A 25,242-nucleotide genomic window follows, 5' to 3' on the forward strand; every position below is an offset into this window, starting at 1 on the left:
AGGGAGGAACAGATACATTTGATCAGCTCTGCCATTCTTACAATATCTCACGGAAGACCAGACTTTGGCCGCTACGAGTTTTTTTCAATATACTTAATGCTAGTGGAATAAATGTAATGGTTTTGTTTTCTCTCTCAAATCCCCACTGGAAGGAAAGTAGAAACAATAATCGAAAATCTTTTCTAAAGCAGTTAGGAATGAGTCTAATTGAACCATGGTTACAAGAACGATTGACCGTGGCTACTTTACAAAAAACACTGCGGCAAAGAATCAAGATCCAAGAAACTGAAGACCTGGCTAAGAATAACTAAGACTTATATTACCAAAAGAGTTTATTTTTTTGTTACAAGGATAGTTATACAGGTGTATTTTGTAGATGATAATTTCAATTTAATGTTTATTTGTTTTAATAAGAATGTTTTATGTTTGAATATTATTTTATGTTATTTTTGAATTTCAACAAATATATCTCTTTGTAAAATACCGCACCATGGTTAAATTTTTTTCTACACATTCTACTAAGATTAGATATTCTCCTAAATCCATCAAATATTCACATTTTCTGTTTTTTTGCTAAAAAACAGCTTTGAGTTTCTGAGACCCGAGTGTGAAGTTCATGCCGCCTTAGATTACTTGATTTTCGAAACTTCCACAAAGAGTCGGATGGATTCTTTTAACAAAAAATCCGTCCGGTTATTCTTTGTTAACAATCTTTTACTTACGGAAGCGGACAATAATCGGATATTGGAATATAAAAACTATGATACAAGTATGAGGCTAAAGAACTTTTAAATCAGCTCTACCTTTCCTCGCTGGAAAGGGGATTGAAAATAAATATATCTAAAACCCAGATAATGACAAATCTTTTAGTCAGCAAGGATATATGCGTAGGAACAAGATTCATAGACCAGGTAATGGCCTATAAATAAATAGGTTACGAGATTGTCATACGAAAAGTTAACCAAACGTGCATTATAAATCTAAAAACCATTTCTTATTTTGCATAAGGTAAATAGATACATACCCAACCATTATATTTCTCGTGTATATTATATTACTTTGGTATTATTAATTTTTGTAATAAAACCGCCACCAAGTTTCAAGTGAGATTCTTTTGTCTTTATAGATGTCCAGAGCACAGAAAATGTTAGAATTGGCGTTGTCAAAGCCTCCTATCATAGTCAATTCATTTGTACCACACAAGAGTGAAACTGAAGATATTTGTAACACGGATGTTTTAATTACCTAATGAAGATGTGATCGAGAAACAAATTTTCAAAGGAATGGTGTTATAAATAAAAAAAAAATGGAGATTAAGAATGCACCTGGTCTAAAAACCATGAGCAGGAAATTTTTGAAAAAGAAGAAACTTCAAGAAAGAACAGAAAAAAAGAAGCCATTTTAAAGTAAAAGCTTAGAAAATAGAACAAAATAGAAAAACTAAAGAGCTGCTTACAAAGGTAAAAAGTGTACTACTGTAAAATGAAAATTTAATATACCAAAAAAACAAAACAATATTAAAAAGATGGTGTTCGTGTTAGATATCAGCAAGAAATTAAAACAACAAGACAAAAAGTTGGCTTTCACGAACTTTTGGAACATAAGCTGAGGTAAAAAAAATGTATGTAGATATAAACGTCAAATCTAAAACACTCCAAAGAAAACGAGACCGAAAAGACGAAGACAAATCTAGAAAAAGTAATAGTTTTACTTATTATTTAAGAAAACAAAATGGTCAAATTAAAGTTTGCAAAAAAATGTTCCTTAACACACTAAGAATAGGAGAATGGACTATACGCTCTTGTAAAATTGTAAAATCACACGAACATCAGAAAAGTGTACACGCGAATGCTGATGAAGATGGTCCTGCAGACGTAAACGCTCAATCAAAGGCAAGCAAGAGGAAACGGTAGATTAGGAGAAAATAAATTCGTTAAAGTTAATTTTTAAGTTTACCAAAAATAGAATCCCAATATTGCCGATCTATATCTCGAAAATTGTATCTTGAACCACAATGGCAGTCAAAGCAAAAACTGTATGAGCTTTACTTTAAGGACTGGTGTAATAACGTTGAGCCATTTTCAATTGCATATTTTAGAGTTTGCAATCGTTTTGAGTATATAAATTAGAGTTTATTTAAAAGGAAGAAAGATGAGTGTGATTTATGTGTATTGTACCTAAAAGCGTAGGCAATGTTACAGAGGCGAAATATGACTTGCACAAATTAAAAAAAGGAGAAGCCAGAGAGGAGAAGTGAGCCAATCGCAAAGCAGTATTATCGAGTGCTTTTTTGAACTTCGCTATATGTAACAAAGTGCCTGTTGTTCAAAAATATCTCGAATGTGGCCACATACAAATGGAAGCTATATACTCATGTATAGAAAGACCGTTGAAAAATAAAATTATAAATGTGCCTGGGCAATACATAGAAGTTATCCAAAATGCTCGAAAAAATTCAGAGCCTTATGAAACAAAATACTTTTAACTCATTCATTTTTTAGACATTTAAAGTCAATACTTATCAACCATTAGGACTGGAAAAAAGGCAGGCAATCCTACTGTAAAACAAATTTGCGTGCACTCCAATACAATCCAGATGGAACCATTCAGTTCAAACTCAGAAATTCCGAGAAATGGCAGATTCTTCCAGTCAGAGGAAACAAAGAATTAGTTTTAGTAAAGAAATACCACTGCTTTATCTGGAACCATTGAAAATTAAAAAAGAAAAGTTTGAATATTTACAAATTTTAAAAAGTGCTATACCGAGTGATTATCTCGCATTTTATGATAATGTCAAACACATTTTTGAAAAATCTATTATGTCCATATTAATTATATTAGAGTTGTATTGAAAATAAGTAATATTTTTGTAAATTTTCAATTAAACAGTTAACTATCATTTTGCGATAAATTTGTTGTATAAAGTTTGTGTGATTTTTATATCGTAACTCAAAATTAATATTGGTTTAATTGGTACAAACCTCATAACTCCACCAAAGTTTAGTTTAAACTATAAACAATTTTAAAAATGATTTTCCACAACATCAGGTATATTATTTTTTTTGTAAAATGATTCATTTTGACAGGATAGCAAAATTTATTCAAAAATTCAAATTTTTGCGTCTCCTGAATAATTTGTCCTTTTGGAGTTACGAAATTTGATAATTACGGTGACGATATGCAGCTTATGATAGGCACATAAATGTGTAGATGGGCCGGTTATCTGACAAGGAAAAAAGATCATAGATAGACAAATGAGATACAGAAACTTGGAAACGTTAGGATAATAATCGGTTGGTGAATGTACTAATTAAACTACCAATCTCAGTAAACTAAATTAATGATTAGACATAGACAAAAAAATAGCGAACAAAATAAAGAAATTTTTTGTCAGTTAATTCATTGCTTGTCTTAAGGTAAAAACCAACAAATCAATCGCATGTATCGCTCACGAATGGTATAAAACCATTTTACCAGCACAACCGTTCATTAGATATATTAAGGATAAGCCTGTGTAAATCAATAAAGGTACGTTAATGTGCACTTAAAATTCCATTAAAAACGATTGTGTTTACTAGCGAACTGTGAAATACTGTTAAGAGTTAACATTATGTGTATAATAAATACATTTTCGCTTCAATATATATAAAATAAAACTTTTTAAACCGATAATACCGTAGGCTTAATTTTATTTTGTTTATTTACAGAAAAATAGTTTTTCATATTTATTATTGATATGAAGGTAATTTTTAATTCTCTTCTAACTCTAGTATCTAAAAGTGTTTTCGTATATTCTCTCTGAATTAAAATATATAATCAGTTATGTATTATTTAAGTTTTTGTAATTTGAAGCAATAAGACACCTGACCGAAGAAGAAAAAAGAAAAGCAAAAAAAAATAAATGAAACATAAAACTTAAATAAAATGAAACAAGAAGTAAATGAGAAGTATAAGGGGCATAAAATGCAACGATTGAATAAGAAAAGAGCGAATAAAAAATTAGCTAAATATAGAACTGATATTATCCTTTTTAGATCAAAGATAGCTGTATTGGCTGGAGCATCTGCAAGGATTGGCCATCATTTAGCCAACCAAACAGATACAGAAGGTTAAGATTCGAAAAAAGAAGAAAACTGTTAGAAAAATGGAATTTTCCTGTCCGATAAACATACCAACAATATGGTAAGAATTAAAAGTATTGATAACGAATAAGAAAGAGTGAAGCAGGGTTATACACGATCGGAGAAATTGTATACTCTACACCGAAAAGTTCTGAGAATCAATAGGTTGACACCCTCCTCCATAGGACACCAAATCATCCACCATCACCACAACCGCCTTCACCAGTGATTTCCGCCCCAGTCGGAGTAAGCAACCGTATTAAGTCTACGAATCGTGGTACGTACCCGCATTTACCCCAATGTTGTCAATTTGTCCTTTTTCCTACCATTGCGGGTCGCCCAGTTCTGCCTCCTCGATACCAGCTAGATCTTCATCTAGCTTTCGCACTTTCTTTTTTTATCGACAGCTTTCTCTTATAGCTGTGGATTTTATTCCACCACCGCTACGGCTCATCTGTCATAATATTCTCTTCTATCTCTCTGACCTACTCAAATACTCTCTTTAGCTCGTTCCTTTCTCTTACACATCTGACATACTACAAAAGGATATGTGACACCATGTCCAAAGCCCCACAATAAAGGGCGAATATTGTCCGATTATGCCTTTTTAAACCTGTGCAAGTATCATTAGAAGCTCCTGTGTCCTGTGAGGACCTGCATCAGAGAGTAGTCTAAACGCTTGTGTCCGCAGTCCACCCAGCTTCGAAGATTCGGTATCAGTGACTTGAATGGAAGTGTCCCTCTCCTCCCTTCTGACGTTCTACCCTTGTATCTTCCTATTTCTCCATTTACATTATCTCTCTTTATCTCTATCTCTTTATTTTTTTCTCTTTCTCTCTCTCTCTCTCACCTACATATATAATGAGAGTCCAGTAAGCACTTGCTACTCGCAACAGACTAGTTCTGTTCGTGCGTACCAAGAGCCTCTTGTACGCCTGTATTTCCACCATCTCACTCCAGACTGGTACCGCATAATCTACCGCGGATGCACAGGTATTGGGCATTAGCCTTCCCAGCAGAGTTGCTCTTTCCGCCGTCTTAAGAGTCACCTCCCAGACGTGCTTCCACAAACTCCCATTCGTATAAAAGATCACCCCCAAGTACTTAACTTACTTCTTAGGAGTGATCCGTACATCCGCACAATCAAACACCATTCCATCTTTCTTTCTCGGACCTTTAAAGACTACATGAGTCTTCTCCGCTGCACTCAAACCATGGTCATTCCGTCAGTCCCGGATCATGAGATTTATGTACTATACTCGGAACACTCCCCCACTGCTTGCGTTGTTATCAGCACCACGAGATCATTGTCGTATGCGAAGGGGATAATCCCCTCTCCGAATACGCAATCCATGACCCCGTCATATGCCTGGTTCCACAATACCGGGCTGCGGTACCGACTGCCCCACAACGAAGATGTGATGTGCTCTTACTCAGTACCATGTGTTTTATTTTAATGTAAGAAAGATAGTCTTTGTAGACTATTCAGCTTCACACAATGGCTAGTACCTGAAATACGAGACTGATCTGTGTCCGTGATGGACTTGTCCGATACAAAGGATTTTACAGAGGTCGAGAACCTCCTTTTACAGAGATTTTTAGAGTTAACTTTTGCAAAATTACTGTTGGTTTTAGCTTAAAAACATTTGGAATAATTTTAAAACTATTTCTCGTAAATGAAGTGTTTTTTATATTGGAAAAGCTGACATTTTTACAGGAATTAAAAAAAAAGTTGTTTTGAGACAGATCGGATTTTTAAACAGTTTATAGACTTTTTCTTCGTCCATAATTGATAAATATTTTTGATTTGCAAATTATTACTTTTGTTCAGAATAATTTGAAGAATACTGTAATTTAATTCATAAAATATCTCTCAATTTTAAACCATTTTACAATTCTTTTACAAAAAGAAACCATATTCTTTCACAGGTGAGAACTTGTTTACCGATTTTCTTTTAGAGTGTGTTGTTTCGTCGAAACGAAATAAATTTAAATGAATCTCGAATCGATCACCGACTGAAGAAATATCGCTACCTTGTATTTTACATAATATAAAAGAAGTGAGTCTTCTAAAGCTTCTAAAATATAAAGAACGAAGTGTAAATTCTTTACTTCGTGAACTCTCAAAAGGGAAGTTTAGTATTGCATTTTGTTATTTTGTTTTATTGATATTTTTTATCTATTGGTAAAGAATAAGTCCTTCACTTTTCTAAACATTTTGTGGACAAATTTCCCTCATTTCTCTGCATATAAATTAAACTAACGTCGCGTCGTTTTATTGACTGTTTTAATGGACTAAATACTAAGTCATCACATAGAGATAAGTCTGCACTGTCCTCCCACTTTATACACTCGAGCAAATATTATAATGTATGTTATGCAAAAGAATAACACTATTTGGAGCAAAAGAATAACTGTATCTCCTCGCAATAAAAAATACAATCCCAATTAGTTTTGTAGTCAAAGAGACCGGCCTTTTTTAGTATGTTATATTGCGAGTGTTTCTATTCAATACATAGGTTTTGGATTTTATTTTTAAAAATATTGGTCATGGATAAAACGATATATTACTTCGGAAATGACACCCGAGATCATCTATACGGGTTTGGGAGAATTATCTCCAGGAGAATCCAAACAACCGTTGGAAATTGTGTTCCCTTTTCGGATAGAATGCTATTATTACAAATGTAAGCCAGTAAATATTAATACAGTGCAAGTTCAAATAATATTTGAAATCCTTTTATAAGACTAAGCAGTTCGACTGCGTTTTGATCGAAAACGGTTGAAATTATCATTTTTAAACAAGAGTACCAATTTTACGTAAAAATGATGTTAACGTCATATTTTCTAATAAAAATTACTAAAAAGTTTCATCAGAAAAAGTTTAAACTCAATTTGATCATTAGGAATGATCCACGTAGCGCCCTCTATGACAAAACGTAAAATTGTAAATAAAATACTATTTCTTGTCTTAGATTATGCCTCTGTGCCAATTTTGATAGCAATTTATAAATATACAGGGAAACTATTAGCAAAAAACGAAAAACAAAAATTAACTTTAACACCCTGTATTTTTTTTTCTCAGCAACATTTTATTAAGGCATATTTGGCCCAATAGTCATATTTTGGTCCAAATAACCTGTCCTTAGTCTATGTCCCGATAGTTATGACTCACCCTGTATATGAAAAGTTAGTTATTTTTTATAATATATTGTATAACTATTTAATTGCACAGTTTTACACATATAAACTCCTGCTTATTTATGCAGCTTCCCTAAATAATTTAAAAAAAAGTACATGATATAAACCAATTGTACAGTTGGTTGAAACCATTAAAATAGTTGAAAATCTTATTAACGCTCATTAAAAGCTTTCCACAACTACTTAACACTTCGAATCGGTGGCTTGCATTTGACCGCTTCATCATGAAGAATTAATTATTTGTTGTGAATAGCTACTGTATGCAATTTACTGTATACGATTAATTTACAGTATGTTCAGGGTATACATGAGGGTTGCCATGGGGAGGGGGCTTACACAGGGTCGTATTTTGCATAGAACTGTTTAGTATTATGTTTTTGTTTATTTAGGCAAAAAATGTTAATATTTAATATACTTTTAATAAATAATATGTTAATAAATATACTATAGAACCATCAAAAAAATTGTCATGCATGAAATCACATAAATCTACAGGTCGGTATTAGATTAGTCACCATGTTAAATAACGTGACGATTACGGTTTGACATTGTCAATATAAAGTCTGCTTAGACCTATATCTTAAAAAATATTTTCGGAAAAACTGCGTAAAAATTCTATTGAACACAACAATTATTACCGAATATAACCTCTATATAGATGTAAAATAAACAGATTGAATGAATTTGTAGCTAAATAGTTACAGGATAGAGACACCAATGATTAAAAAATAATCTACAGTGAGAATAGTGTATAGCTGAACACAGTCAATATCACAAATATTGATGGCTATCATTTTCTGAAGGCACACTTATTGCTGTAAAATGAGGTACTTAATTCGTTTTACAGATAAACGAACTTTTAGAGTTTTTTCATGGTACAATAATAAGCAGAAACACTTAAATCTCGTCTTCAACTATACAGACTAGGTGCAACTTTTTTTTTTCATCGTTAGGTGGGAAATCTGCAAACAGACTCCGCAGGTAAATATTTCCAACAGTACTGGGTTTCTAAAGCTAAAAACCCCTTTAGAATCACGTCGACCAGCTTTGCACTGGATTGGACCTCCCTGCCATTCATAACTCCGATGTGGCCGGGACTAGATTAACTCCACCCCTCTCATACGAGTTCATCGCGTTGGGATTGTTCATTAGAACTTAACTTCTCCGCTATGTCCTTCTTTGGCCCGATTCTCAGTCGCTCCTCATAACACATCAGCTTTTTCACGCAACAGACTAGTTCTGTCCGCGCGTACCAAGAGCCTCTTGTACGCTTGTGTTTCCACAGTCGCACTCCATTCTCGACTCGCTTAAAACCGGTAACAATCTCCTCCTTTCGGATTTGGGCCCCCTGATATTGGGCGTTATCCTCCCCAGCGCAGCCGTTCTTTCTGCCGCCTTACGGATTACTTCCTGGACGTGCTCCCTTCAACTCCCATTCATATGTAAGACCAGGTACTTAACTTACTTCTTAGGAGTGATCGGCACACCCTCACAATCAAACACAATTCTATCTTTCTTTCACGGACTTTAAGGACTGCCGCCTTTGTCTTCTTATTCTTATTCTCGTCTAAAATAAATTCTTCGATTGGTCTGTAAGATGTACGATTTGTCACAGTCCTCACATGGAATCTCGTATACTCCTTTTCAAACTATATTTTTGCTTTTGCAAATGGCAAAATAGTTTAGATTTTTCTGTCAGTATCTGTCAGTATCGGTTCTATTTTGTGTTTCCTTAATACTCTCCCCATTTTCTCTGTTGCCTCCTTTCCATATGATAGATTTTTTTGCAGTCGGTTTTTCGTCTTCTGTTGGGTCCTTAATTCTTTTTTGGTCATTCTAAGGCATTTTGTTGGTGTATGTTGAAAAGCTGTTTTTTCTTAACGCTGTTTTCACATTATGCATTTCTTCATTTTGATGTTTTTTTGTCTGTCAGTCTTTTGGATCCTATAATCATGGTTTTAATGACTAAATGTAATCGTGTAAGATGGTGATGTTATTCACATTACCATCACACGCTGATTCATATCACCATCCTGCAAAATGGTTATGGTTATAGTAGATTGGGACAGAACCCATTTGTGGCCCCATAAGAGCCTATTCTTTAGCGCTTCTTGAGCTCAGGCTGCTTAGGGCTTTTATATCTGCTATAATAAGAAGGGACTCCAAATCTGAGCTTTTCCTGTCGTTCCTATCATCCAAATCTTTAGTAAACTTGTGGCCTCACAGAAAGCCAGAAGTATCTTAAGGCTAACTCTTTCATTTGACTCGATTGCATAAAGGCCGAACCCAGGATCTGTAACCTCTGTTAAGCCAGTGCCGGCCACTTCCAGAGAAAATGTGAGGAGGTTTCCTTCTCCTCATTACAAAGACGGCACCCTTAGAATTCTCCCAATTCAAGCAAATAAAGTTACCACCTGAGTCTACAGTGGCTGGTAAGCATACTGACCACCAAAGAGTGGTCCAGAGTGGTCTACGGTCCAGAAGGAAAAATTGGGCTGTAAGACTTTTGGCGCCACGATGTGGAGCCTAGCCTGTCTCATACTTCCACAACTGGCCCAGGAGTCCTGGGCCAGTTAAAGTCTTCTCCAAGAGGGTCTTGGAGACTACCCCTATCAGTATTATAGGGTACTCCAATCATAGATTCGAGTCCCAAAGGGAGAGTGCAATTAAGTGGTCATCGTGATGTCCTGTTTTGTCCGTCTCCAAAGATATCTGTCCCTGGCTATTTCTTTTAACTCATGCATAGATCTTTTGCATATTCCTGTAATTTTATCGATCCATCTTGTTGCGGATCTTCCTCGTGATCTTCGGCTTTCTACCTTTCCTTGAATAATAAATCTTTCCATGTTTTCTGTGTGTGCTCTCATAGCATCTCTAAAGTATTTAGATTGTTAAAAATGGGCTTTGCTGGTTAGGCGTTTGCTGACTTTTAGCTCATTTAGAATTAAGTTACTGTCCTGCGGTCGGTCCACGAAATTCGTAACATTCTTCTTGAACAGAACATTTCAGTGGCGTCTACCTTTCTTCTTTCCGCTTATCGTAGGGTCCAAGATTCACATCCGTATATCAGTATTGGAAATATTAAGCAGTTGATCAACCTCATTTTTAGAGTTCGCGAAATTTGAGAGTTCTTCCATATTTTGGCCATCTTTCGTACGGCGACATTTACTAGATTACATCTACGTTTTATTTCTTCCTGTAGCGACCCTGTGTTTGTGATCAATGATCCCAGATATAAATATGAGCTCACAACCTTAAACCGGTCAGTCGTAGTTATATACGGATGATTGTTATGTAGTTTATCCACTATCATGATTTTTATCTTTGATATGTTTAACTGCAGACCAAAAATTTTACCTTCGTTTGCAACCAGTCATATGAGATCAATTAAATCTTCTTAACTATTTACAAGAAGGGCTGTGTACCTGCAAAACATAAGTTGTTTATTTTTCCATTTATTGAAATCCCTTTTCTAATCCTTCAAGCGCACTTCTCATAATATGCTCCCCATTTATATTAAATAAATCGGACATCTTATTTGGGATCGAATTTGGTTGGGTGTATGTCAAGCACATTAACTGTGTCAGTAGTTTGTTTGTATAGTTAAGTTATAAGTGAAGTTAAGTGTTGTGGTACGCCTACTTCTTTTAGTATATATCATAAGTGTTGCCATTTGACCCTGTCGAACGCTTTGCGAGAATCTATAAAACAAATGTATAGTGGGATATTGAATTTCGATAATATTTAAATATTTTCAAAGAAATTTAAAAATAGACATATAGCGCTATTTTTGTTGACCCCATGTGTGATCGATCATTTACTGGATTTTCAAATACTGTTCCTGCATGTATGTAGCGTAAACCGCAAGTGAACCACATATGGCATATGCGACAACTTTATTGTTTTATTTCTGCCGAGCTTTGGATAAATGGATATCACATTAGTGTTGATGTAGGATAAACCGTATCAGTTACCAGCAGTTTAGTATTTTCGTATGCTAAATGAAACGTTTGATAGATTTTAAATGACTGTTATGTACTAAATACATTATAAGTATTTTTTAACGATATTAGAACAACAAATGTAACGAGTATTCCCAATATTGAAGATCGGCAAAAGAATTATCGAAATAGTGCACCACAGTGAAAACAGAATTTTTGACAGATTTTATTGATAATAATAACCAGAAGTATAATATTTCATGAACAAAATAAAACCTTGCTTGTCCCCACAACTTTTTTGCTCATATTAGACTTTCAGTATCGGCTGCAGTTGTTATAATATGTACGGATGATTTTGTATTTACACTGATCAAATTTAATCCTTTATAAATACATACATAAACAAAACATTATAAAAACATCCATGAAATATTTTTTAAACGTTTCACTGTTATATATATATATATATATATATATATATATATATATATATATATATATATATATATATATATATATATATATATGTAAAAATAAACCTATGTTTATTTTAAGTGAAACAGCAGGGCTTAGTTATTTTTAGTTATTTAAAGTTTTAGGTTGTATGACTGTTTAAGTTTTATTGACATTGACATATTGTAAATTGTATGGTACAATTGTCAAATTACTTAATGGCGTAAGAAATAGCATTGTCTTGATTCTCTTTTTAGGTTTGTATATTTGTTAAGTTATTTTAGTTATGTTATTATTGTTAATAATTTATATTGTAGAATTTTAACGATAATAAACTCTTTTTAGACGAATTCAAACTGCTATCTCTTCACATGAATAAGGGTATGATATTACACTTATAAATCAAGAACTTAAGCTGATAAAAAAAATATAGTGATAACTATAAATTTCCAAGCCGTTATTTGGATAAAACGATATTTAAGAATGAATTTTACATCAATGAGAATTTGCATGGCTATAGAAGCAAACAGTAGTGATAGTAAGAAAAATGTATATAAATTTAAGTGGCTGCAGCCAACAGGGTCCCGTTTTTATTATGAAATCCCCTTTGAAAAACAACTTCAAATTGATCATTCTGAACTATTTCATCTGAAAAAAGTGAAGAATATATTAGCATCTATGAAAACAAGAGGATCCTTTAGAACATGTACTATAGCATTAGAAGACAATTTGAAGGAGATTTATTTTGATTCAGATGGTGATGTGGTTTATCAAAGTGAGTACTTACAACAGACCTTATTACCAGTGTATGAGAAGATAGAAACAGCTGAAAGTCACACAGAAGGCCACTATGGCCCTGAACACATGTAGACGAATGTGTGGTAAGAATTGGGGGTTAAATCCTAAAATGAACCTCTGGTTGTACACAAGGGTTATAAGGCCCATGATAACTTATGGTTCAGTGGCGTGGTGGAACAAAACGCAACAGTCCGGGGCGATTCGATTGCTCAGTAGCACACAAAGGCTTGCATGCTTGAGTGTTACCGGAGCCATGAGAACAGCCCCAACGGACGCGCTAGAAGTTCTGCTAAACCTACCTCCTCTGCATATATACATACAGAGTGAAGCCAGATCAACAGTACATCGGTTGATCCAAGGCCAAGCTCCAATAAGTATGATGCAGGGAGCTGATAACTTAAGGCTATACCAGGACATAAAGGCAGACCCCGTTCTAGGAATGCCTGTAGACCGAATGGTTACGAGGTATAGTTTTAACAAAAATTTTCAAATTATAATACCAAAAAGAGAGGACTGGGAAACTGGTCCGCCGCTAACAGCAAACTCAATATGGTATACGGACGGCTCCAAAACGGATACAGGTACGGGGGCTGGAATATATGGCATAAAACCAAGGACGGAAGTCCGGGTATGTCTAGGAACATACGCGACCGTATTTCAAGCCGAATTAGCTGCTATACACAGGTGCGCTATGGAACTAATCGGCCGAAATGTAGATAACGACTCCATCGTTATCTATTCGGATAGTCAAGCGGCTCTAAAGGCTCTCAGTTCGGTACAGGTCGATTCATGGCTGGTATGGAACTGTTTGGATGTCCTCTCTCAGGTGGGAAGTCAAAACAGGTTGACACTTGCCTGGGTGCCGGGACATAAGGGTCATCGTGGCAACGAGAAGGCCGATGAATTGGCCCGAGAAGGCGCATCTACGCCACTGGTTGGTCCGGAACCCTTCTTTGGAATCGCAAATACGATAAAAAGGGCAGCCATACACAAATGGGTGCAACAGAAGTCTCTTGAGTGGTGGAACAACTCACCAGGACAGAGGCAGGCCAAACAGTTCATCAAAGGACATTCGGCTAAATTTACAGCAGACTTACTTTCGCACAGGCGCAGGACTGTCAGAATGATAGTGGGTCTGCTCACTGGGCACTGTAGACTCAATAGACACCTGAGTCTCATAGGCCTGACAGAAGAGGACACCTGTCGTTTCTGTCTGGAAGAAGAGGAAACCGCTCTACACGTTCTGTGCCATTGCGAAGGTCTCGCACGAATGCGGTTTCTAGAACTCGGAGAGGAAAACCGGAAGCACCAGGCTACATGAAAAGGCCACTATCAAGGCTGTTGAGTCTCATTAAGAGGACCAAGCTAGATGAAGTGCTTTAAAATAAGGGGGAAACACAATAGATCTGCAAAGGTCGCAGTGTATCAGGCTCTATTGGCCGCCCCATTTTCTACATTCTACATTCTAGAAACAGCTGAACAATTTCCATCATTTGCTGAGTTGCTCCAGAAATTTAATGACACAAATTTACCTAAAGTTGAAAAGAAAAATTAAAAAAAAATAAAAGATGATTTTGTACTTCGAAATTTTGATGGAAATAATGTTCCAATGAATTCATGGCTCAAGACCTTCGAATCAGAATGTTTGCGATGTGAGGTGGTTGCTGATGAAGACAAGATTTTGATTCTACGTTTGTTTCTTGATGGAATAGCAAAAGAATGGTTTGAATCAAAAATAATAACATTAGGCTTAGATAACAGTTTTGAGGTATGGAAAATTAATTTTTTAGATAGTTTTTGTGAAACAGGTTGGCATAATCATAGGCAAGCTTATTCTTTTAGGTATATAGGTGGTAGTATTGTTGATTATGCGTTTCGTAAAGAAAATTTATTGCTAAATATAAAGAATGATTTTCCCATTGATATACTAATTGATTTAATTGTAACAAATTTGCCAATTTATATACAAGATAATATTAATAGAGCTGACGTTACAACAATGGAAAAATTGGTAGGTGAATTACGAAAATTGGAAAGTTTAGTTATAAAAAAGAAGAATAAATTGGAGACAAAACCAAATTTTTATCAAAAATCTACTATAATACCAGAAGAACAGAAAACTACTTGTCAATATTGTGATAGAAAAGGATTCCCTGGGAGGTTTCATCCAGAGGCAATATGCCGTTTAAAGCAAAAAGATAAAAAGGTAACAAAAGAAAACAAATCAAATGATATTAAATATATTAATAATATTGCTATACAGGAGACATTAAATGAAACAGTAACTGAACAAAAAAACTAGATTTGCTGCCATTGATCAAATTAAAAGTATTCCTAAATAATAAAGAATTATGTGGAGTTTATGACCCAAATGCTCCTACAACTATATATACAGATGCTAGTGTTCTAGGAATTGGTGCGGTTCTGAAACAAAAACAAAGAGATGGAGAAATGAAACCCGTAGCATACTTTTCAAAAAAATTGAACAAATATCAAAAAAATAAAAAGGCTATTTTTTTAGAATGCCTGGCAATTAAAGAAGCAATAAAATTTTGGCAATACTGGCTAATGGGAAGAAAATTTCTCGTTATTACTGATCATAAACCCCTTGAGGGAAGAGAACTTCGTACAAGACCAGATGAAGAATTAGGAGATATGACACATTTTCTTTCACAATTTGACTTCGACATTAAATATGAACCTGGAAAAGAAAATGTAGAAGCAGACTGCCTTTCTAGAAACCCAGTGTTGGAAAATATGAAAAATGCAGAAACATTCATAAGAACAGTAAACCTAGTCACATTAACTGAGATAAAACAAGACCAAAATAATAATCGACAAGTTATAGATACAATGAGAGGAACAATTTTGAACCAAGATATATTTTATAAATTAAGGAAGAATGAAAAAAGAATAATTTTATCCAAAGATTTTGGAAAAGAGTTAATAACAAAAGTTCACAAATTTTATGGTCATATTTGTGCTGGTAAAGTAACAAACAAAATTAGAAATTTTTACTACATTAAGAATATAGATTCACTAGCAAAGGATATCTGTCAAAAATGCGAGATCTGCTGTAAAAATAAAACAAGAATCGGTCCAAAATATGGTCTTCTGTCACAATTGGGTCCAGCAAAAGAACCTTTTCAGATAATGTCCTTAGATACAATAGGAGGATTTGGTGGCAATCGTTCGACAAAAAAATACCTCCACTTACTTGTAGATCACTTCACCAGATATGCGTTTGCAGTTACTTCTAAAAATCAGACCACAGATGATTTCATAAAATTAATCGCCAAAATTCAAGATAAACACCCCATAAAAACATTATTAACAGATCAGTATCCAGGAATTAATTCCAAAATATTTAGAAATCATATGAAACATTTAAATATTCAATTAATTTTTACAGCAGTAGACTGTCCATTCTCGAATGGATTAAATGAAAGACTTAATCAGACATTATTTAACAGAATAAGATGCAAACAAAATGAAACTAGAATTCGAGCATGGACAAAAATAGCTGAAGAATGTATAGAGGAATACAATAAAACAGATCATTCTGTAACCGGATATAGCCCAGAATATTTGCTTTTTGGAAAAGCAGATCCGATTGTTCCCGAGGAACTGTGTGAGACAACAAATGTATCAAAAGATAAAGAAATAGCCTATAAAAATTCGGTACGACATCATGAATATAATAAAAAACTGTATGACAAAAATAGAAAATCCTGTGAATTCAAAGAGGGAGATTGGGCATATGTAGAAAATAAATCAAAACTAAATAAAAAAAAACTTGACGAAGTAAGAGTAGGTCCATTTCAAATAAAAAAACAAATTTCAAATACATTATATGAAGTAGATATTGGATACAAAAAGAATGATATGAATTATTTCCATATTTCAAAATTGATGCCTTGTGATAAACCATATACTTAGATGGTTTATCATACCTTTTTGGTAGGGGGATGTAAAAATAAACCTATGTTTATTTTAAGTGAAACAGCAGGGCTTAGTTATTTTTAGTTATTTAAAGTTTTAGGTTGTATGACTGTTTAAGTTTTATTGACATTGACATATTGTAAATTGTATGGTACAATTGTCAAATTACTTAATGGCGTAAGAAATAGCATTGTTCTTGATTCTCTTTTTAGGTTTGTATATTTGTTAAGTTATTTTAGTTATGTTATTATTGTTAATAATTTATATTGTAGAATTTTAACGATAATAAACTCTGTTTAGACGAATTCAAACTGCTATCTCTTCACATGAATAAGGGTATGATATTACACTTATATATATATATATATATATATATATATATATATATATATATATATATATATATGTATATATATATATATATATATATATATATATATATATATATATATATATATATAATCCTAAACCCATTTACCCTAAGGTGTCGTCGGGTGTATGTAATGTCTTTAGTTAGTTGCATGTACAATTTTTCTCCATTGCTTCTTATTCTTTGCTTGGTTTCTTGCTTGTTCTTTGCTGATTCCTCGTGTCTCTAGAATTGAGGTTACATTATCATCCCATGTCTTTATCGGCCTGCCCCTTGGTCTCTTGGTTTGTTTTCTGGCTTCCCATACTTTTTTAACTGGTCTTTCTTGATTCATTCTAACCATGTGTCCATACCATCTCAGTTGGGCCTCTTCAAGTTTCTTAATAATTTGTTGGAACTTAAGATGTTCTCTGACTGCCTCATTTCTAATCCTGTCTAACCTAGTTATACCCATTATTCTTCTAAGAAACTTCATTTCTATGCTCTGTATTTTCGATTTTAATTTATCAGTAAGCGTCCAACTTTCACTACCAAAAGTTAAAATCGGCACAAACACCGTCTTGTATATAGTCACTTTGGCTTTTTGGGATACTTCTTTTTTCGACAAAAACGTATTTTTTATTGCGTTGTACATTCGAGCAGCAAATTTCTATTCTGGAACTTATTTCAGTTTCTTCAGTTCCTTTGTTCTCTATTTGTACTCCTAAGTATTTGTAAGTATCGACTTGTTTAAGTGTATTTCCGTTAAGTGTTATCTTTGTTTGTTTTCTATTTTTTCCACATACCATTACTTTTGTCTTCTCATTATTGATATTCAAATTTCGTTTAATTAGTGCAGTGTTCCATACTTGTAAATTTCGATTGAGTGCTTCTTCATTTATCCCAAATATCACTAGATCGCCTGCGTATGCACACTCTGCGATCCACACTGCTTCTAGATTTCTATGTTCGGCATATAATTTCAATGTTTCTGCTCTAGTTTCTTTAATTATGTCATCTAAGACAATGTTAAACAGTATGGGGCCTAGGACTCCTCCTTGACGTAGACCCTCATTTAGCGCCTCTTGCGAGCGTTTTAATAATTTTAAAGCGAATATTTGGCAACATACGTGCATGAACGTTGTTGACAATAACTTGTTGAGGCGTTTAGGTTAAAAAGTAGTGGCAGTTATTGCTTAAATTTCTCAAGAATCACTGCGAATGCCTTCAACTTCTAAAGGAGAAACAAGGAGTAACATTATTCCTCAGCAGGAACAAAAAGAAGAAAAAATAGCATTAAACAGTGAAGTGATAAAACCTTTTCGCCCATGGGAAGACCAAAAAAAAAAGGGAGAATACGAAGTACTTAAATCAAAGTCGCGAATCAAGAAAAAAAAGTTGTATTCAAAACAAGAGTTACTTCACACAGAGAAATGTATGTAAAGAATCAAAACAGTTCCGTATGTATCTTTGTAAGTGTAAGTGTTTGGACAAGATTGGTGTGAATAATTCCAAAAAAGAATTTGATAAGTTTTACAATGTTGACTCTCATGATGCTCAGAGAGCTGTAATTTGTTCAAATATTTCCGAAGTCCCAATAAAGCGTAAAAGAACAAAATCCAGTAACAAAAGAAATACTACAAGGATATTCACAATATCCGCTGTGACAGTGTGTAAACCTTTCTTTTTACAGACCTTGAGAATATCAAGTTGCAAAGTCAATGCAGTATTGAAAGCTATGAAACGTCCAATGGGTATTCGAGATTGTCGTGGTCAAAGTGGAGGTCATAATAAAATTAACGATAATTGTGTACAAAAAGTAATTGAGCACATAACGAAATTCCCTAAGTATAAATCACATTACATAAGAGCTAACACAAAAAGAGAATACCTAACAGAAGACACAACATTAAGTAAAATGCATGAATTGTATATTAAAGAAGCAGACAATGACCCTGTTAAATTTTCGTTTTACAAAAAAATATTTTTAACACGATTTAATCTGTAAAGAAAAATGTTGAAAAAAGATACTTGTAGTAGATGGGATTGTTTCGAATTAAAAATTAAAAATTGCATAGATAACGAAAAATTGAGCAAGTTAAAGGAAGAAAAAAATGTGCATTTAGAAGCTGAAAATGCACAATCTAGAAGAAAGCTAGACATGAAGATGAGCAACGATCAACCAGAAATGGAAACCTTTTGTTTTGATTTAGAAAAAACTCTTCCCCTTTCGAGAATTCCAACCAATATCGTATATTATAAGCGTCAATTATTTCCAACCTTGGCATCCATAGTGGCAAGAATACCAAAGGTCATTGTTATGTTTGGATAGAAGGTGAACCTGGTCGGGCACCCCAGGAAGTAGGTAGTGGTCTTAAGAAACACATTGAAGAAAATGTTGCAAAACATGTAATTTTGTGGTCAGACTTTTGTGGCGGCCAAAACCGCAACATCAAAATAGTTTTGATTCTGAAAACGATTTTGGAAACTCATTCTACCATTGAAAAAATTACATTACGCTACCTCTTTCCTAGTCATAGTTTTTTACCCAATGATAGTGATTTTGGAGATATTGAACGTTTATATACCGTTGATGATTACCTAAACTTGATGAAGAAATCCCGTAAAAAGAACCCACTAGTAGTTCACAGAATGAAAAAATAAGAATTCGTTGGAACAAAGAAGTTAAAAAACTATGATTACAAACCGTAAATCAGACATAGAAAACAGTAAGGTAAGCTGGCTTAAAATAAGAGAAAATGAAATTGAAATTGAAGTAGATCTTCACAAGAAGCTTCAAAAAGTTGCAATGCAATCCATAAGTAACCACTTGATTCCTCTTTGGCCCACAGGCAATCCACTTTCTGTGCCTAAGCTTAACGACTTAAGATCTTTAATGCACCTAATACCAAACGATGCAAAACCTCTATATCGCCCCCTTTTCAGTAACAATACAGTAGAAGATGACATTGACGAATTTGATGGAGACTTAGACTTTGGCATACAAGATGAGTAATGTTTATTTACTATATTCATAATATTCAGAAAATTGTACCTACTGTTAATACTGAGTTCAAGTTTTGTTTTTCTATTTTCTATTCTTTATATTTTGATTTCTTAAGTAATATAAAATATTCAAAACAATGACTTTTATTTTCATACCCAAAAAGAAAACATAGCTTGTGAGCTATGTTTTCCTACTTGTGCTTAGCCTACTAATCATTCACTAAAAGTGATATTTATGTAACGCATCACTAGACCAAACGACCTCCATGTCGCTTGGTCTATTGATGTATAACACAATTACACAATGTGGTAAAAATCGTAACTCGACCAAAAGCCTTTTTATTTTTTTTTAGTTTTTCTTCAACATTAGCAAGTTAATATTTCGCACTTAGAGAAAACATAAAAAACTGTCTTCGAAAACAAAAAATTACGACTATTGTAACATATACTGAATTTTAATAGAGTGAAAACTTTGAAGTCAAATATCTCAAAATCAATTTTTGGCGCTTTGTCTAGTGATTCGTAACGCCGTCCAATTTATAGTGGCTAAATGGATCAAACAATAATAAAATTTTATTTTTCTAATAATACTTATCACTACTTGTATTTACATAATGTACCATATTGTTAGGTCCACGAGCTAAAACACGTTTTTTTTTGATAAACTTTATCACATCATTAGTAAAACATGAGAGGAAATTAACCATGAGAAAGACGTGACCATAAATTTCTGGTTCTAATTATATAAATTATACTCAATTTAAATACACGCGCTAAGAGACATCGCGTTATAAAGTAAGAATATTCACCGTTACACGAAATATTCACTTCTTAATCAACAATATGTTTAATAAAACGAAAAAAAAATACTAACTTGAATTTAATCGTATTATTATTTCTATCATTATTGCCACTATTTAGATCGTGTTGATATAAAATGGAATAACACCCTATTGATTATCTACTTTAGAAAGGAACTACAACGTTAATGAGGTTTTATTGTTTAATATGGTCAATGGATCCCCAAATATGCAAAAACCGGGGAGTGCTACCATTTAAATGAGTGCGTTTTTGAGAAAGGGTGAATTAGCCCCTTTTTCAGTATTTATTTTTAACTCGAATTATATGCACTTTTCGTACGTATATATCTATAGAAAAGTTGTTCAAAATTAAATTTTCTAGCACAATGCCACCTTTAAACTGAGAAATATTTTTTTTACAAAAATATATCAAAAAAAAGGAAGCAAAAAAAATAGAAAACTTTATGAACCATCTCTTTCTTAAAAGTAATCCCAGGACCAGCTACAATAGATCATTTTAAAGAAAATTTGTTTTTCTTTCTAGCGGGAAAATCTCAGAGAATGGTTTAACTGCAGATTTAACTAGCTCCTCAGAGCAGAAGTAAACAGGATCCAAATATTTTAATTCTTCAAGCGCTATTACGGAGGATTATGACCATTACAGGGAGTAACTTTCAAAGCAACTGCTCTAAAGAGTTGTTTTAAGGTACAAGTATGCCATTCTCTTAAATTTTTCAGCCAAGAAATTGGTCTGCTTCCCATATTTTTCTGATCTCCATTTTTCTTTGGCCTGAAAATTCACACCGTTATAAAGGAATAAACAATATGCTTGTCATTTAATGCAAGTTTTAATTTTTGTCAGTACATTTTAAAAATATTTTGAGGTACATACAAAATTAAATATTTAGATTGTAGCATTTCTAAATTCTCTGGTATATATTTAAATCTCCTCGTATATGTATTAAAACATCGAAGAACAATTTCCATGTATTTTTGTTTCCTATCGTACAAGTTAAGTATTTTCAATCATCTTTGCGTTGATATTGATTGCTTCCCGAGGTCGATTATAAACAATTTTAGAGTTTGTTTATTATTTCACAGATGGTTATTTCCTCAGTATTCTTTGATCGTTAAGCCGCTCGATACTCCGTTTTAAATAAATATTCCCGTTTAGTGTTTTGTTTATACCAAGTTAAGCAAAGGATTTTTAAGAACTTTTTTGTTTTAAATTTTAAAGTAACGATAGACATTTTTTTCTAATAATAATAATTGCTTTCGTAAGGATTTGTAAAGAATTTATAATAATTAAAAATATATGTCTTAGGACGTGGTTAACTGTCATTTTGATTGTTCTGTTTTAACTTTAGTGTTGACATATGACAGCTCGTTTTATTATTTTTGACATTAATTAAGTACCCCTTTGTTTCATTTTTGTAGTTGCCCCAATCCAACCCCTTGCCATTCAACTTATCAACTACCCAGCTAATCCGAATAAACCCTGAGTGCTGTTCGCATAAGTATCGTTTATTTTGCTTGCCCTATCTCCACCCCCAGTAACTTCTGTCCCCAATTTTCAACCCCCCCATAGTAATACCCTATGTGGTAGGCAAAATATTTCGTTACAAGATTAATAAAACTGCGGTTAATATTTATCCAAAAACCTCCACTTCTATGGTCTTACAGACGTCCTTCCGCTCTTACACCGTAACTATCCATAATGTAAAAATTAGTCACTTCGTACAATTTCCAGATCTGCGAGTGCAATAATTATATTATGTAATTGGTGATGAGTTTATGTTGACAACAAATTATTGCAGAAAACCTTATCTCAAGCTTACTGCAACGTCGTTTGTATTTGAGTGGTGTCGTTAAGTTTCGAGAGATCTACCATAAACAAATAGATCAACACAAAGGACTATTTAGTTATGGTTATATCTGCTACCTGCTTTTGTTACTAACCCCATCAAGTAAAAACGACTTCATAATGACATGCAGATAATAAATTCTACAATAATTTGGTGGCGACTGTAAGTGTATCCGTACAAGGTGTATCTGCTAGATAGTTTTTACGCTATGATCTGTTAGATTCAGCCCTTTGCTTGGGGATTCATCTTGTGGATTATACAATTCTCCTGGTTCATATTAAAAAATAAATTGTTACGTTGCGTTTTTTACGTTTAAATTTAGTTGATGTTGCATTTTCTAAATAAACAGTTTAGCAAAAAAATGTTTTAATATTTCCGTTTAAGTTATACATAAAATCTGTAATTTATTTGGTTCTTAGAAGTGTAGCAATATTAATCACAAAAAGTGTTTTTAAGAAAAGAAAAATAAAGATCGAAAGTAAAATATGCAATATATTTGTCTGTTATATATAATCAGACAATATTGCACGTATATATTCTTGTCTTTCTTCGGTCTTCTAATAATTTCTGCCTCTGCAAGTGCATATATGTACTTGCAGAGGCGTTCCTATTACTTCTATCATTTCTGATATATCTCTGATCTCAGGACTAATATTGTACTTTTTATTCAAATATAAATTTTTATTATACTTTGAATGAATATTAAGAAACGAAACTAAATCGTTAACGTTTATTTAATAATTCATCGACAAGACTTTATATTGGATGCATCTTTATATTGTATCATTGACTATAAAAAACTGATTAAATATACCTAGTCGATTCGACAAATAGTATAATGTAAATCCATTTAAAAATAAAAAGTAGGATCGAAACTTGGTCGCTATATTAATTTTGTCTACACGTTCCGTTATATTTAGCAGACAATCTGAGCAGCTTGTTTTTGTTACAGATGGGGAAGCCTGGCTAATGAGAGTGCTTTATTGGATATTCTCGATAGAGATCATTCAGCTTTGCAACCGACGTCACTCACTCTAGCTGCTGTCAACTCTAATATCTATGCCAGAAGACATTCTGCACATGCCTACTCAACCACAGAAGAACATGCGAAACACACGGCAACAGTACGTGTTTATCCACAAATTAATATGTATTGAATGCTCGCTTTCGCGCTATTTTGTTTCCGAAAGATAATATTACCGGGGATGTTGAGTTAGTTTTCTAGCCAGTGATTTTTATCAAAATAATAACAAAGTAGACATTGTCTAATAATTCAATATTAGTAACTAACTTTCAATATTAGCAAATTAAATCCTATAACGAATAAATCGTTGTTATTCGCAATAACATGTAGGAAAGTAATTTGTTTGTATTGGTTATGTTGACATTTTTACACGAATTCAAAAAATTATAATGGCCTGTAACCCTTAAATTCCGAGTTAGCCCTTTTTTCCAAACATTTACCGGAGCTTTGTTTATAACTAATAAGCAATTTAAAACAGAACTATTTGAAAGACTAAAAATTCAAGTTTAGAAAAAAAAACTAAAAACGATTCATTTAAAAATGAGCCAAATGAACCGCCAAAGATAAAGCGAAACGATTTTACTATTTCAAATACTGAGTTAATAAATTCAAATTAAAAGTCACAATATGCCCGGTTTTAATCAACGAACATTGATGTTTTTTTTAATTCGGGATACCTCGTGGCATAGATCATGAAGATGCACTTAGGTAATTTGTGAATTGTTTATTTACCCAAATAATTTGTTTAAACTATTTAAAACAAATATTTATTTTGCAAAATTTTACTTGTCTCTTCTTATTACTTGTAGAAAAGGCTATGAAATAATAAGCAACTTAAATAGTTATGTATTATAGTTATAAATAATATGTTCTACCAATAAATTTTACAAAAATTAATTTTTTATTTGAAAATCAAATCTATACGTTTCAATATTTCTTGAATTATTATTCTTATCCAGATTTAGCCATACGGCTCACACTCCCTCTAAGGAGAAAATTCACTCATCCCAGATACCTACGGTATCAAAAGGATTGAGCTCTGGTGTCACTTTTCCGTGTTATCGAGCCCTAGGTGACTTGCTTTCCTGGAGAATCTCCCAAAAATTTTCGTACACATCTGGATGTCGCGAGGATTACAGCTTTCTGCATGGCCTTATAAAGATGTTCATTTAGACCCAGCTGTTTGATGTTCGCCAGGAGGTTTTTGGGAATAACACCAGTAGTAGATAGAATAATAGGTACTGTCTGAGTACTTTCCATTCTCCATTGTGTCCTGATTTGTATTTTTAGATCTCTATACTTGGCGATCTTTTCGTTGTATTTAACACGCAAATTATTGGTGTTACGTATCGCCACACCAATAAGTGTTGTTTGCCTGGGAAGTTTATTAACTAGTATGAGATCTGGTCCATTATGTGCCACTGGTTGGTCTGTGAGCACAGTGCTGTCCCAGTCTAGCTTGTAGTTGTCATTTTCAAGCATTCTGTCAGGAACATATTGATAATAAGGAAGATGATCGGTTTTGAGAAGTCCAAGTTTGTCAGCTAGTTCTTGGTGGATAATGTTTCCTACTGAGTTATGGCGTTCTTTATAATCAGTTTCGACAAACGCCTGGCAGCTCCCGGTAAGATTTTGAATGGTTTCTTGGGCTTGGCATTCATATCGGCATTTGTCATTTTGGACTTGAGGATCTTTAACAATATATTTCAGGTAATTTTTAGTTGGACTAACCTCAACCTGAA

At 33.4% G+C, this 25,242-nt stretch overlaps 1 protein-coding gene across 1 annotated transcript in view; it reads left to right on the plus strand.

The window, feature by feature from the left end:
* Corin (corin serine peptidase) overlaps positions 1–25,242 on the plus strand; it is a 211,602-nt gene that overhangs the window by 88,498 nt on the left and 97,862 nt on the right. Inside the window, exon 3 of the mRNA XM_072545549.1 lies at positions 23,429–23,600. Within this exon, the coding sequence (XP_072401650.1) occupies positions 23,429–23,600 (172 nt within the window). The remainder of the gene's footprint in view (positions 1–23,428; positions 23,601–25,242) is intronic.

The sequence above is a fragment of the Diabrotica undecimpunctata genome, chromosome 10, assembly GCF_040954645.1.
Source record: "Diabrotica undecimpunctata isolate CICGRU chromosome 10, icDiaUnde3, whole genome shotgun sequence".
Taxonomy (NCBI): Eukaryota; Metazoa; Arthropoda; class Insecta; order Coleoptera; family Chrysomelidae; genus Diabrotica; species Diabrotica undecimpunctata.